We start from the raw sequence: 13,169 nt of genomic DNA on the forward strand, positions 1-13,169 counted from the left end.
CAGTTGTTCTTCTGTCCTCTGCCACACACTCTTCTAGAAACAAGCCCAAGCCAGTTGGTCACACATTGCAGCGTTTTTTTCTTTATCCTTGGAGTTCCTCAGTGCCCTTTAAAATAATTCCTTCCAGCATTTGGGGAGCATTTTTGATCTGATGTCTTCAGCTCAAGGAAAACGTCCTGTTCCTTTGGTTGTTGCTTCACCTGCACCACTTCTGGTCTCCCTACCTGGACCCTGTGATGTGGAAGAAAAGATCTGGTGATTCCTTCGTTATTCAATGGTCCCTTTGTCGTCCCCACCTCCTGTGCTCTGGGCTGCAATACTTCCTTAAATTACACTGAGCTGAATTCATCACGTCTGCTCTTACCTCTGTCCGTTCTGCTCTTACCTCTCTACGTTCTGCCATTCACTGCCCCTACTGCGTTTTTCTCTGATTCTCAAAACTCATGTTTTTATCTCCAAGATGTTTTTGAGCTCCAATTGCTCCTCTTTTAACAACGAAAGCTCTTATTTCCTAACTTAACAGCTTCTGAAATTTTCCTGAGGAAAATATTCAGATTCTATGTCAAGTTCTCCACTGCCCTCTCAGCTCTGTGGCTCTCCTGAAACTGTTGATTCTCCTCGTGTGTCTGGGAATCTCTCATCGTCTACACATATGTATAGGTAAAAGCTAAGATCCACTCATTGGGTAAATAGCATGGGCTCTCTGCAACCAGTTTAGTGAGAGCCTTTGGGAGAGAGTAGAGAATGGAATTGGAGGCAGGGCTCAGCCCACGTGCTTCCTCTTGGGGAGGTGCAGAGGCAGGATGGGGGGCAGCACGCAGGCCTAAGAACCAGCTTGCAGAGGGCCCTCAAGCCTGCAGGCAAAGGTTGAGGGTCCTGTGCATGACATTCTGGTGGAATTCTTGAGATTTTTAATGAGTTCTTCCACAACTGCCCCCGGCTTTCCCACCCGTAGTTCCAGCCTCTCTCTGCTGCTGGGGTTTTTTGGGTATCTCTGAGGAGTCAAGGGAAAAGCTGGAGAAGCTCACGCAGGGTCTAGGCTTGCTTGGGCATTCCACTGCTGCCTGGAGCTCTCCTCCCATCTTCCTTAGAATGGCATCCTAAAGGGAACTGCAGCGCTGCTCTCTCCCCCTGGGTTTCAGCTGCCTGCTGAGGGCCCTGCCAGACCAAATGTCCCTCACCTCACAGCAGGCAGCGCATGGGGGCAATCGGAGGTCAAGTGCCACAGCTGGCTGCTGTATGTACAGGGAGTGCCCTGCCTGATTATTTCTCTCAAGGGTGCTTTCCCCTCCTCCAACCCCCCCCCCCCACACTAGGACCACCCACTATAAGCTGCTGGTCCCTGAGCTTGATGGAAGCGTGGTTTCTGGGACCCATATTGCTTCTCTCTTCAGTGGGATGAAACTGATCTGATTGAAACTAGACCGGCCAGTGCTTCTGAAACCCCACTGAGCACAGGAAGCTCCTGGGAGGGGGCATGACCATGCAGCTTCCCAGCGCCCCCCACACCGTCTGACTTGCATTTTCTCCTGCCCTTCCTTCCTTATTCTTTCTCCTTCGCTCCCTCCCTCCTTCACTCTTTTGCTTTTTTCCTTCAACAGACTCCTAAAGCCACACAAAGGACAGTTCCATTCTCCAAATGGCCCCTGCCAAAACAGATGCTTTTGCAGGCACGCGCTTCAGTTTGTCCTCCTCCAGACTTCCACCAGGAAAGGGAAGCCATGAAGACTTTCAGACGGCAACCAAAACAAATACAATACTTTAAAGAAGACACCTGTGCAGACAAACGAGTCGGTCTGCAGCCAGCAACCCACTTCTGATTTGGACACTGCTTGCACCGGCATTAATATTAAATACTATGTAAAACAGAGAACTGTGATCTCCAGAAGGGTGCTAAATATGGGAAAGAGGATTCCACTTCCTCCCCTGTGGGATCCTAACTGAGGACTCCCCCTCTCTACAATGAGAAATAGAAGCTGTTCTTAGTGCGATGGGAAAGAAAGAAGAATGAACGGGAAAAGAGGGTGCTTGGACCAGGCTCCAGAAGTGAGTAATTAGGAATGACAACACGGAGATAGGCACCTCCCAAATTCTAGACATACACAGCTAGCTAGCAGGTCAAGTCTCAAGTCCAGGACACTTTCAGGGAAGATAAAGCAACACTGAGGGCCGGCCCGGTGGCCCAGGCAGTTAGAGCTCCGTGCTCCTAACTCCGAAGGCTGCCAGTTCGATTCCCACATGGGCCAGTTGGCTCTCAACCACAAGGTTGCCAGTTCAATTCCTCGAGTCCCTCAAGGGATGGTGGGCTCCGGCCCCTGCAACTAAGATTGAACAGGGCACCTTGAGCTGAGCTGCCGCTGAGCTCCCAAATGGCTCAGTTGGTTGGAGCGCGTCCTCTCAACCACAAGGTTGCCAGTTCAACTCCCGCAAGGGATTGTGGGCTGTGCCCCCTGCAACTAGCAATGGCAACTGGACCTGGAGCTGAGCTGCGCCCTCCACAACTAAGATTGAAAGGACAACAACTTGACTTGGAAAAAAGGCCTGGAAGTACACACTGTTCCCCCATAAAGTCCTGCTCCCCTTCCCCAATAAAATCTAAAAAAAAAAAAAAAAAAAAGCAACACCGAGTGACAACTATGTAACAAATATGTCCACATGGTTTGTTTTATTTTACTGACTCTAATGATATAGTAAGACACTCACCTCAGCACAAAGAACCATTATTTCATGTACCACGAAGAAAACAAAAAGTGTTATAATGAAATCATGACATGATACTTTCTTAATCACATAGGATTTTTGTTTTATATTGATGAATATAGGTGGTTGCCCTGGTCGTGGGACAACCTATGGCAGTTCTGTAACCTTTGTCGCAGGGACGGATGCACTGTCACAAAGACTAGCTTTTCCATCTCGCCTGGGGAGCAGAGAATGTTGTCTGCTCCCTCATCCCATAACCGTAGTAGTAGCCAAGCCGAGACTGGCTCTCCAGGGCGCTGTCTGTATGGCCTCCCCAGCTGCTGCAACTCAGTGGGAGTGCAAGGAGTGTAGGTCGTGAACTCAGTCACACTTGGGTTGCTGGCAGCAATGCCCCCAGAGCCCAAAGGTTGCTCACGTTTTACCTTTTGCTTCAAGATTGGCTAGGCTTGGGGGTTGAGGGCTACATTGTCTCCACTCGCTTCCTCCGCCTCTGCCTCAGAGTCTCCACTGTGGGGCCCCTCTTCTAACAGGCGGACCCTGACCCGGGCTTCCAGTGCTTCCAACCGGGACACCTGGTCCGGCACCTGGGCCATTTCATTAAGAGCATTTTCTGTGTTGAGACTCAAGGCCGTGAGGAACATCCAGCCCACGTGGCCGGCTGTACCCTTCACCTCCTCTGGCAACCGTTCAGCCAGAGCCTGCAGGGCCCTCTCCACACTGGCCAGAGAGCCGTCCATGTCCTCCCACCCCTCCTGGGGGGGTCCAACTCCTGAGAACAGTGGCCACCAGACACCACACACTGTGCGGGGGCCACACGTCCTCCTGCCCAGAGTCAGACTCCATTCCTACCTGGTCGGAATCCTGCTCGCCGTGCCAGGTGTCTGAGTGGGTGGTGGCCTTGGTGTATAATGTCCACAATCCTCGGAGCCTACAGCAGAAGCAGATCAAGAAAAGGAGGACAACGCCTTCCATGGCCAAGAGGGAGGTGTGCCATCTGGAGGCTCAAGTCTCCCAGGCAGACCATGCCTCCCGCTCCCAGCATTGCTCCTCGCGGGCCTCCCGAAACTGAACTTTTGTACACAGAAACTGCTCCACCATCCTTCGGTGAGTTTTGGCCGGCACCGTACCCTGCTCACTGCGCCATTTGTCACGCAGGGTGTCATGCGGGGTCTCAGCTCCCGCTCCCCACACAAGAACACAGGATGTGGCTAGGTGTAAATGGAACACCCACGGAGCCATAGGTAGAGGAGTCACACCACTATGGTCTCACTGGAGGCTGGATTCACACGACGTGTGACCTGCTGTCCGCTTTTCTGCCAATCAACCGACTCTCCTTGACTCCCCTCGACTCCACTCCCCAATCTAGCCGCGGCAGTTATATCAATGGCCAATTGGCTAACCGGCTACAGCTGACGGCCAACCAGCCACAGCTGATGGCCATCTACTACCTGAGCCAGCACCTTTCTACGTGAGGCCAAGAGCCTGGAAACTGCTCTCTGCGGCTCTGTCCCCACACCTAGCCATATCCTGCGTTCTTATGTGGGGCGCGGGAGCAGAGACCCCGCAGGCCGCCCCGCACGACAAATGGCAGAGCGAGCAGGGTCTCCCGCACGACAGCATCTAAAAATGTTAACAATAATTCCGTGACATCATCCAACCAGTGTTCAAATTTTCTAGTTACCTCCTAAGTAACTTTTTCATTTTCTTCAAATCAGACTCCAAGTAAGGTCCCATTATTGCAATTCATTGATAACGGTCTTGGGACTCTAGATCTGGAGCAGGGGTTAGCAAACTTAGTCAATAAAAAGGTAGACAGTAAATATTTTAAGTTTCTGGGGACATAAGGTCTCTGTTGTTACTTAAACAAATGGGTATAGCTGTGTTTCAGTAAAGCTTCATTTACACAAACAGGCAGCAGGTGAGTTATGGGCCCCAGGAGGTGTTTGCCAGCCCGTGGTGTAGAGGCTTAGGCAGATTCAGGTTTGATTTGCGGGCAAGGACATTTCACAGGTGGCGGATGTGGACCTCCATGAGGAGGCACAGATGTTGGGTGGTCTCCCTCTTTTTGTGTGTGATGCTGTCACCCTGTGTGCCCCATGCATAGATCCATTAACTCATTGGGGACTGCAAAATGCAATATTCTAATTCCATCATCCCTTCTTCATTTATTAGCTGCACTAATTCTATAAACAGAAGGCTCCCTCTGTCAATTATTTGGTCACACTGCGGTATAGTTTGTACAGGACAGTCAAGACAACAAATGTTTAATTCTTTTCCTTTCTCTGCCAGTTTTTAAAAATGAGCTGGGTTCCTTAACACTCTTCAAAGATAATCCATGCAATTTTTAAAAGAACATGAGTGAATAGGTTGCCACATAATTGAGGTGTTTTGAGCCATTAAAGTTACTACTCTTAATGATGTTTAAATTGTTCCAGCTCTGCTCCAACTCTAGACATAAGAGGGGACCCTGAGAACACCCTTGCTTTCGGGCCTAATGAGAGGTTCCAGGCTCATGTTGAGTTTCTGTCCCAGGCCTGCAATCCGCTTTCTCCAGGAGGCCCCCATTTAGAGGGGAGTGATGTTTCACAACTCTAATTTGGGCACAAGAGACCCTCCTGGTTTTTAGGCCATTTCAGTCAACACAGAAGGAAAGATACTTTCAAATATGAAAGACCTCAGGAATACTAACTGAGACGTCCAGATCAATTCAGAACCGCAAGACAACTCAACCTCTTCAGTCTGTGGCCTGCGTCTTCTTTTTCCCAGGCTCCAATTCCCATTTCACCTGGGGAGCTTTGAAAAATAGCAGTTCTGGAGCTGCCCCAAACCAATTTAAGGGGGACGTCTAGGGAAGAGTCACAGACAGTCCCTGAGGGGTTCCAATGAAGAGCCAGGCTTTAAAACGCTTCAGTGGAGAAACCCCTGTGGAGTGCTCCCAGGGGGTGGGTAAGAATAAGAAGGAGAAATGTTTATATGGCCTGTCAATTTGTGAGTGTTTTGTAAGGTGAGGAGCTGCAGGCAGCACTTTCAAGAAGTGTGGCTATAGGGTGGGGGGTGGAGGGGTGCAGATGGGGGACAGTAACCTGCAGGGGACAGGACCAAGACAGGTTAAGAAGAGAGAAGTGGGAACTATAAGCATGTTTATCAGTTGCTGAGAAGGAGCCAGGAGGCAGGCTGAACATGAAGCTTCTGGAGAGGGATGACAGGCTCCACGGGACTGCAGGTGGCGGGTGTCCCCTCCTACTAAGTGGGAGGCGCTGAGGTGACAGAGAGGGACAGTGCCCCTTGATCTAGTCTGCGTGGGGGCTGAAACAAAGAATACTTTTCCTCCCACCTTCTAAGCGCTTCTAGCTGGATTAATACCTAGTCAAATTAACAGATTAACAGGAGAAAATCAAATTTTAGTACATGTGCATGGGAAATTCACAGAAGCAGGAAAATTCCAGGCAGCGAGGCAACACTGGGTATATGTGACATTATGGACAGAGGAGAAAAGGGGGGATGCGGTATTAGATTTCAGAAGTGAGAATGGGTGATTTACAGGTAGTTGAGGAAGATGGAACAACCTGGCAGGCAAATTTTTGCTGGGCAACCAACCCCCAAGACAATGGGACTCGGAGGGATGCTCCACAGGCTCCCTCGTGGAGTCTTCCTGTGTAGTGACCGGCGATTATGCTAAGTTTCCTCCCTGAAGCAGGTTTTTCTGTCTGATTCTCTTGAGCAGGAAGGGGTGGGGGAGCAAAGGTTCTTTCTGAGTCTTTTGTTTCTTAGTAACCAGCTTAAAAATCAATATCCCAAAAGGCAAGGATCTTTTTGGGAGGGGGGCGGGGGTGATGGCAAACTTTGTTTCCCTTCATCTGCAAACTTAAGGATCAGCTCTTATCAGCAAAAGCCTTTTCCTCCTGGTTATTGACACAGCGCCTGATGTATAAAAACCCTTATATGTTGACAATGACGAGACAGAACGATTGAAACCAAAGAAAGAAAGTACACAACAGTGGTTCTCCAAGGGGGTCCTGTAGCTCAAAACTATTTTTATGATAATACCTTTCCCAGGCTCTCCTGGGTGATGGGGAGAATTTTCCAGAGGCTTCCTAACAGACTGAATGCAGAAGCAGATATGAGAATCCAGCTGCCTGCTATGAAGCCAGGGAGAAATTTGCAAAAATGTAAAACAATGTCCTTCTCACTATTTTTTTTGAAAAGTATAGTTTTCATTAAAAGGTTATGTGGCTGTGCAATGTATTTATTATTTTTAAATGAATTGTTATATCATGTTACAGTTCCTGTTTTATTCCCTAATTTGGTAACCCTTGCTAGAGATGATGCACATAAAGGCGCTTTTGGGTCCTCAATTTTAAGATTATAAAGCGGTCCTAAGAACAAAAAGTTTGAGAACTGCTGGTGTCACAGGAAGTCAGAGCTGGTGGTCAGAGCCAGTGAACATCAACTCATGGATGACCATCCCTCTGGCCCAGTGCCATGGAGTTCTTCCAGAAATCCCTGGTGAGGTCTTTGGGCTGGAGGGGTGACCCTTCTCACCCTCAGGGAATGTGCATAATGACACACTTGCTCTGCTTGCTCTTTGCAAGGACAGAGGGCCCATCTCATAGCAGGGCCTTGGTTTCCCTGAGTGGACCAGAAAGTACCTGGCTGACATTGGAGGAGCTCACAGAGGCTGGAGGGAGGGGAGCAAGGGAGAAGGGGAAGGGACAGAGGGCGGGAGAGGAAGGGGAGAAGCAAAGGAGAGGAAGAAAAAATTGAAGGGGGAGGGGAGAGAAGGGGAAGGGGTTAGGGTGAAGAGGAAGCTACAGGTGCAGTGAGAGAGAATGGCCAGTCTGACGATGTGGGGTGCTGTCGGGGAGTGAGGGGTTCCCCTTTCCCCTCCCCCCTGCATTGCTCACCAATAAGATGGGAAAGTGCTTCTTTCTTGCAGAAGTGCTTCAAGGATGATAGAAAGGAAACCAGAGGCTACCCCATGAGGATGGCCACATGTGATTTCCATTAAAACACCTGGACAGTGCAATTGTTTCCTAAATCCGCCAGCACCTTAGTTCTGAGAAGGGATCAAGAACTCTGAGACATTCAGAAAAATAGAAACGACCCAGGGGCCAGACGTCAGGTGCCATCACTTCGGCATGCATTGTTTTCTGATGAGACAGCTCTGCCCTCCATTAAAGCTGCAGAAGCTCCTCTGTGACTGGATCGTCAATGCACCAGTTACCGGCAAACCTAAACCTGCCCTCTTCAAATGAAAAGCTCATGTGTACTCACACTTAGATGGAGCCAGGAGTTTCCTGAAGGGCAAAGCTAAATTAGACTTGATTTTTAAAAATTCCCCTTGTGATTTTTAATTATTAGAGAGCAAATGTCTCTGATGTTGAACTTTTCCATCACGTAGCCCCTACGTCAAAGTCCTTAATACATTCCATGTGCTTCTCAGAAGGTTACCTTCTCCTGAGAGCTCCCCGAATGGCTTCTGGAACCCCATACTCTTGAGGAGTATGAATAACCATCTTTTTAAAAATTACACTTCCTCTACAACCTTGATATTGAAATGTGAATATATGAATGTAATAGCTCTGGAATAACCATGCAGATTTATGCGGAATATGTTTAGTTTCTATCAGGGGACTCAACTAGGCCTTTCTTTGTGTGGCTGGGGATTTATTAAAGTTGGGATATAGTTTGGGGAAAATGTGATTTATAAAGTCATTTAAAAATCAATACAGCTGAAGCTCTCTGACATAAGTGTCCCTCACAGAGCTAGACCTGATTTTGAAGTTGAGAAGACAGGGATAAAAATCAAATCCTGAGTAGAAGTAGCTGGAAATTGCAGTGAGGAGCAAGGCTTTGTTCCAACCTCCCCACTGTTTGAAGACGGGCTGGTTTGTTTTTAAAAACAGCCAACATAATTCAGCTGGAGGACGCAGAAAGGTGCTTCTCCTCCTTGTTTCAGTAGCAATCGATGGACTTGGCTTCTGTAATAGTCCTCCCTGCGTTTAGTACCTAAAATAAAACAACTCTCGTTGCCTGAATTACTGAATGCATTTCTGCGGTCCCGGTGTCCATGGCTAAGCTAGTATTAATTAGATAATCCCCCGCCTGGAGCTGGCTTGCTGGGGGAGCAAGCCAGGGGCTGGTTGCAAGCCAGGGGCTGGTTGCAGCCCTGCAGACTCGGGGCTCTGAATTTGGATGGTGTCAGCAACTTGCTAGGTGGACTGAGGGCGTCCTGGGGGCGGTGAGGGAGCGGCTCCCAGCGGCCCGGAACCTGCATTACGGATGAGCTTGGGGCGGAGAAGCCCAGGTGCAAACCGCCAGCTGCGGATACCACCCCCCCACCCCCCGGCGGGAAACTGGGCGCAAAGGGAGAATTGCGACTGCAGCCAAACGCCCATGGGCCCCCGCCCCCAGGAATTCTATGGAGACGTCTTTCAAGCTCTCGCGTCCTCACCCGCCTCCCCCAGACCTCGACACTTCCAGCCTCCACTCAGACCTCTTCAAAATCACTCTGAGGCCGAAATGGGGACGAGAAGGGAGATGGGCAGGGATGGGGGCCGGGGTGGGAGTCAGCACGCGGGAAATGCCCTGAGAAGCGGCCGCCCTCGGGTGGGCTGAAGGGCGGCAGCCAAGTACTTGGCGAGGGGAGGCGCAGACTCGCTGACTCGCTGCGATGCTCACGGCTCTTTGGATTCCCTCCTCTCCCTTCTGACCCCCGAGTCACCCCTGGTGGCCCCCGCCGCGGCGGGGCCTGGGGACACCGGCGGGGCCCCCTCGCACGCGGGCCCAGGGGGGCGGCTCGGGGCCCTCGCTGCCCCTTTAAGGGTTCCCGAAACTTTCCCCCTCTGGTATCAGATGAGCCTCGTCACATCCGTTGGCCTCGGCCGCTGGGGCGCGTGGCGAGGAAATTCGGGACTCGAGTTTCCCCGGGAAGAGGTGCGGCCGGAGGCCAGCGAGGGTGGGCAGGCACGGCCGGCGTGGCCCCGCGCGGCTCCCGCGCCCTCCTTTGACCTTGGCCGCCGGAGAGGGGCCCGGCCCTTGCGGGGCAGCCGCCGCCCGCCAGAGGGGGCAGCGGCGATCAACTTACTGAACTTGGCGGCGCGGGCTGGGGCGGCTCCGGCGCCGCCTCCCCCGCCAGCCTCCGCCTCCGGCCCGCTGCGCTCCCAGCCCGGCCCCGCAGCCCCGCGCCGCGCCGAGTCGCTGGGAGCCGCCGCCGGACGGGACAGGACGGGCCGGGTCCGGCGCGACCCCCGGGCCCCGCCGCCAGCATGGGCGCGCTGGCCCGGGCGCTGCTGCTGCCGCTGCTGGCCCAGTGGCTCCTGCGCTCCGCCGCGGCGCTGGCCCCCGCGCCCTTCACGCTGCCCCTCCGGGTGGCCGCGGCCGCCGAACGCCGGGCTGCCCCCACCCCCGGGCCCGGGCCCCCCGCCAAGCCCCGCGCCGACGGCCTGGCCTTTGCCCTGGAGCCCTCCGGGGGCGCGGCCAACTTCTTGGCCATGGTGGACAACCTGCAGGGGGACTCTGGCCGCGGCTACTACTTGGAGGTGCTGATCGGGACCCCCCCGCAGAAGGTAGGTGGAAGGGCGTCCGCACCGCCGCCCCTGCGGTCCCCCGGCGGCAGCCACGGGCTTTTGGGGGGCTCCGTGCTTCCGCGCGGTTTGGCTTTGTCCCCACATTGGGCTGGAGGAGAAGCCGAGGGCTCCGCTGGGCTGCGAGCGGGACGCGAGCGCTCCGGACGCGGAGCGGGGGCCGCCCTCCCAGGGGCGCAGCCCGGGGGTGCGTGCACGTGGTTAAGAACTTGGTGGCTCCCCTCCTCCCGGAGGCTGGGCGGCGAGAGGGGACCTCTGAGTTGCCTCTAAGGGGATTTCCTTCTGGGGGGCGACACCCCCTCCCAGCCAGGAGACTACGGGTGGGGCTTGGTTGCGACGCTGTCATTACCCGGGAATCACTTTGTCCTCCCCCACGCCCCCAGCCCCTCCGCCCATGCTGTCTCACTGCTAAGCAGCCCGGTGGCCTGCCTCCCAGGGCGCTGGACCCTGCGAGAGGAATTGGAGCTCCGCGCAAAGCAGCCCTCTCGGAGGGGCGAGCTGCGGGTGCAGGGAGCTGCGTTCGCTCGCGCCGCTGTCCGCTCCCGGAGTCGGCTCCTCGGCTCCCTCCTGGCGGGTCCAGCTGCCCAGCCCCTTGGCACCCAATGAAGTGCCTACACACCTGTGTGTGTGAAAAGTATTAAAGGCAGTAAAGCTGCTAGGAAAACAGACGGACCGAGCTAGGCTTCCGGGGACCAAGTGCTCTCTCAATGCAAAATAAAATCAAACAGCTTTCTTCTCTTATTCTGATTTTCATTTATTAGCAGTTTTTGTAGAAGAATAAAAAAGAGAAAGAAAGAAAATAAAAGAAAATGTTACCAGGCTTGGTCATCTTAAGAAAAACAAAATCCCAGGGGTCGATTTGGTCCTCTGGCTCCTTCCAAACTACCTAATAACCTAATAGTGATTTGGAGCCAAGTGTTTATCAATTGAATACACTGTCTGGAGAGATTTTATTTTTACATTGTCATTTGGGTTTTAATTCAGCAATGATTATCCCATAAATAGAACAGACTCATGACTTTGGTGTAATTCTAATTAAATTATTCAAGACTTTCTTAAGAGGAAAGATATGCCATGCTAATGCTTTTAAAAAAAGAAACTCGACTGAATAACTTCTATACTTGTTTAGTTTTTAAAAACCTTCCAATACATATTCCGCTCAAAACTTTTGATTCCAGTTGCCTTTTGTCTAAGTGTTGTCTTTGCCATCTCCAGGGTGGGCAGTGGGGGTGGGAGGGAGGGGGGGGTGTCAGCTGAGGAGGTTTATCTTGACCACAAGATGTTGGTGCTGTGGGAAAAGCCACCACGTGAAAGCATGTGCTGGGGGAGAGAACCGTGTACATTTTCCCTTTCACAAGACACAGGATGAACCTCTTTTGTGGTGAAGGGTAACCCTTAGGAACAGGCCCTGAATGACTATTTGGGAAATGTGCCCTGATGAAAAAAAAGCTCCTGTTGACTTTTGAGTGGGAGGGCATTCTCTCTACTAAAAGTAAAGTAGATTTGGGCTGTGATACACGGAAAGAGAGGAAGGGAAAAAAGCCTCAAGAACTAAAAAGTGTTTCTCTTGGGCTCTCAAAAACAAACCAAAAAAATATTTCGTAAATAAGAGTTTGTCTTTATTAATTAGTCCAATGACCTTTACTTTAAAATGAGGAAGTTTAATTAACAGGAATGTATCATATACCTAATGCTTCTGTCTTTACTATGGCCAAGGAAGTAGTTCATTCAAGGTTACTTCTCAGTTAAACGTTAGCGTGTTTCCAGGGAAGCCTGTTTTTAACAATCCAGATTTAATTTTTACATTTGACAGGAAATGAAATATTCTGTGTCTCCTTCTTGGCCTGATTTAGTTATAAGCTACTTTATAACGATACGTATTTCCAAATGCCTCCCGTAAACTCTCAGGTGTTAGTGACAAGCACATTAGGATTCATTTGTCCCTTGTATCCGGGTGAAATGTCTGACCACCAGCAGGGTGTTTGCAGCACGCTATGGGGGAAACCTGCCGTGGGCGACTTCTGAACCTGGAAGTGATGAGCTTTCCTCCTCTATCATGGCCAAGGGTCATGCATTTATTTTCTGCGCATTCTCTGAAGCCTACGATAAAAACTTGCTTAGGTGGAGAGAAAAATGGAACTGTAAATTCAAGCAGTAAGTAACCAAGAATTTTTTTCGAGAATTAAGTAATAGTCATACATAGTGTGGTGGGCTCCCCTCCTGGCAAGCTCTGTGCTGTGTGGTGTATGTGTGCTGTCCCTGGGGGGCCTCACGACCCCTTGTGGGATGGGACAGCTGAAGCTCTAGAGGTTGAATGACTTGCCCAGGCCAACAGGACAAGAAAGTGGGAGAGCCAGAGATGGAACCCAGGCAGCTGAACTCAAGAACCTAAGCTGCGAACACCAGGCAGATCCCTGCCCCTTTCCCTTCCTGCCTCCTGCCTGTGGCCTCAGGCTGCCCTGTCCAGCCAGAAACACCTGAACATCACACCCCAAGGTGTCAAGGACTTACTGTGTTAAGGACAAGGTGTTAAGGACCACATCTGGAATCTCCCATCCCTGCTGTCCCCCCACCCTGCCCCTTCCTGCAGGGCACAATGAATAGTTGCATCCAGGTGTGCGAGGGAAAGAACGGGAGAGAAAATTCTACAGGGACTAGAGCTCCACAGACCCCTGCTCGCCCCTGGGAAAGCCGACTTCAGACGTGTGCTCATCGCGGAGCGCTTTCTTCAAGAACGGAGGGTCCTTTGCTCTGCCTGCCACACTTCCAGGCGTCCCAAGCATCTGCCCAGAAATCCTGGTTGACAGGACCACGTCGGCATGGAGATGAGTGCTGGGTGTGTGATACCATTATTCCACTTCTTTCCAACAATAGAGAGTCAGC

At 51.7% G+C, this 13,169-nt stretch overlaps 1 protein-coding gene across 2 annotated transcripts in view; it reads left to right on the forward strand.

The window, feature by feature from the left end:
• Positions 1–9,792: 9,792 nt before the first annotated feature.
• Positions 9,793–13,169, forward strand: part of BACE2 (beta-secretase 2) — an 88,762-nt gene continuing 85,385 nt past the window's right edge. Inside the window, exon 1 of one of the 2 annotated variants that reach the window (XM_081074545.1) lies at positions 9,793–10,268. In XM_081074545.1, coding sequence (XP_080930671.1) covers positions 9,969–10,268 — 300 coding nt within the window. In that variant the 5' untranslated portion in view covers positions 9,793–9,968. The remainder of the gene's footprint in view (positions 10,269–13,169) is intronic. The other variant, XM_081074544.1, reaches the window with a different exon arrangement.

Source organism: Rhinolophus hipposideros, assembly GCF_964194185.1.
Source record: "Rhinolophus hipposideros genome assembly, chromosome: 2".
In the NCBI taxonomy this organism is placed as follows: Eukaryota; Metazoa; Chordata; class Mammalia; order Chiroptera; family Rhinolophidae; genus Rhinolophus; species Rhinolophus hipposideros.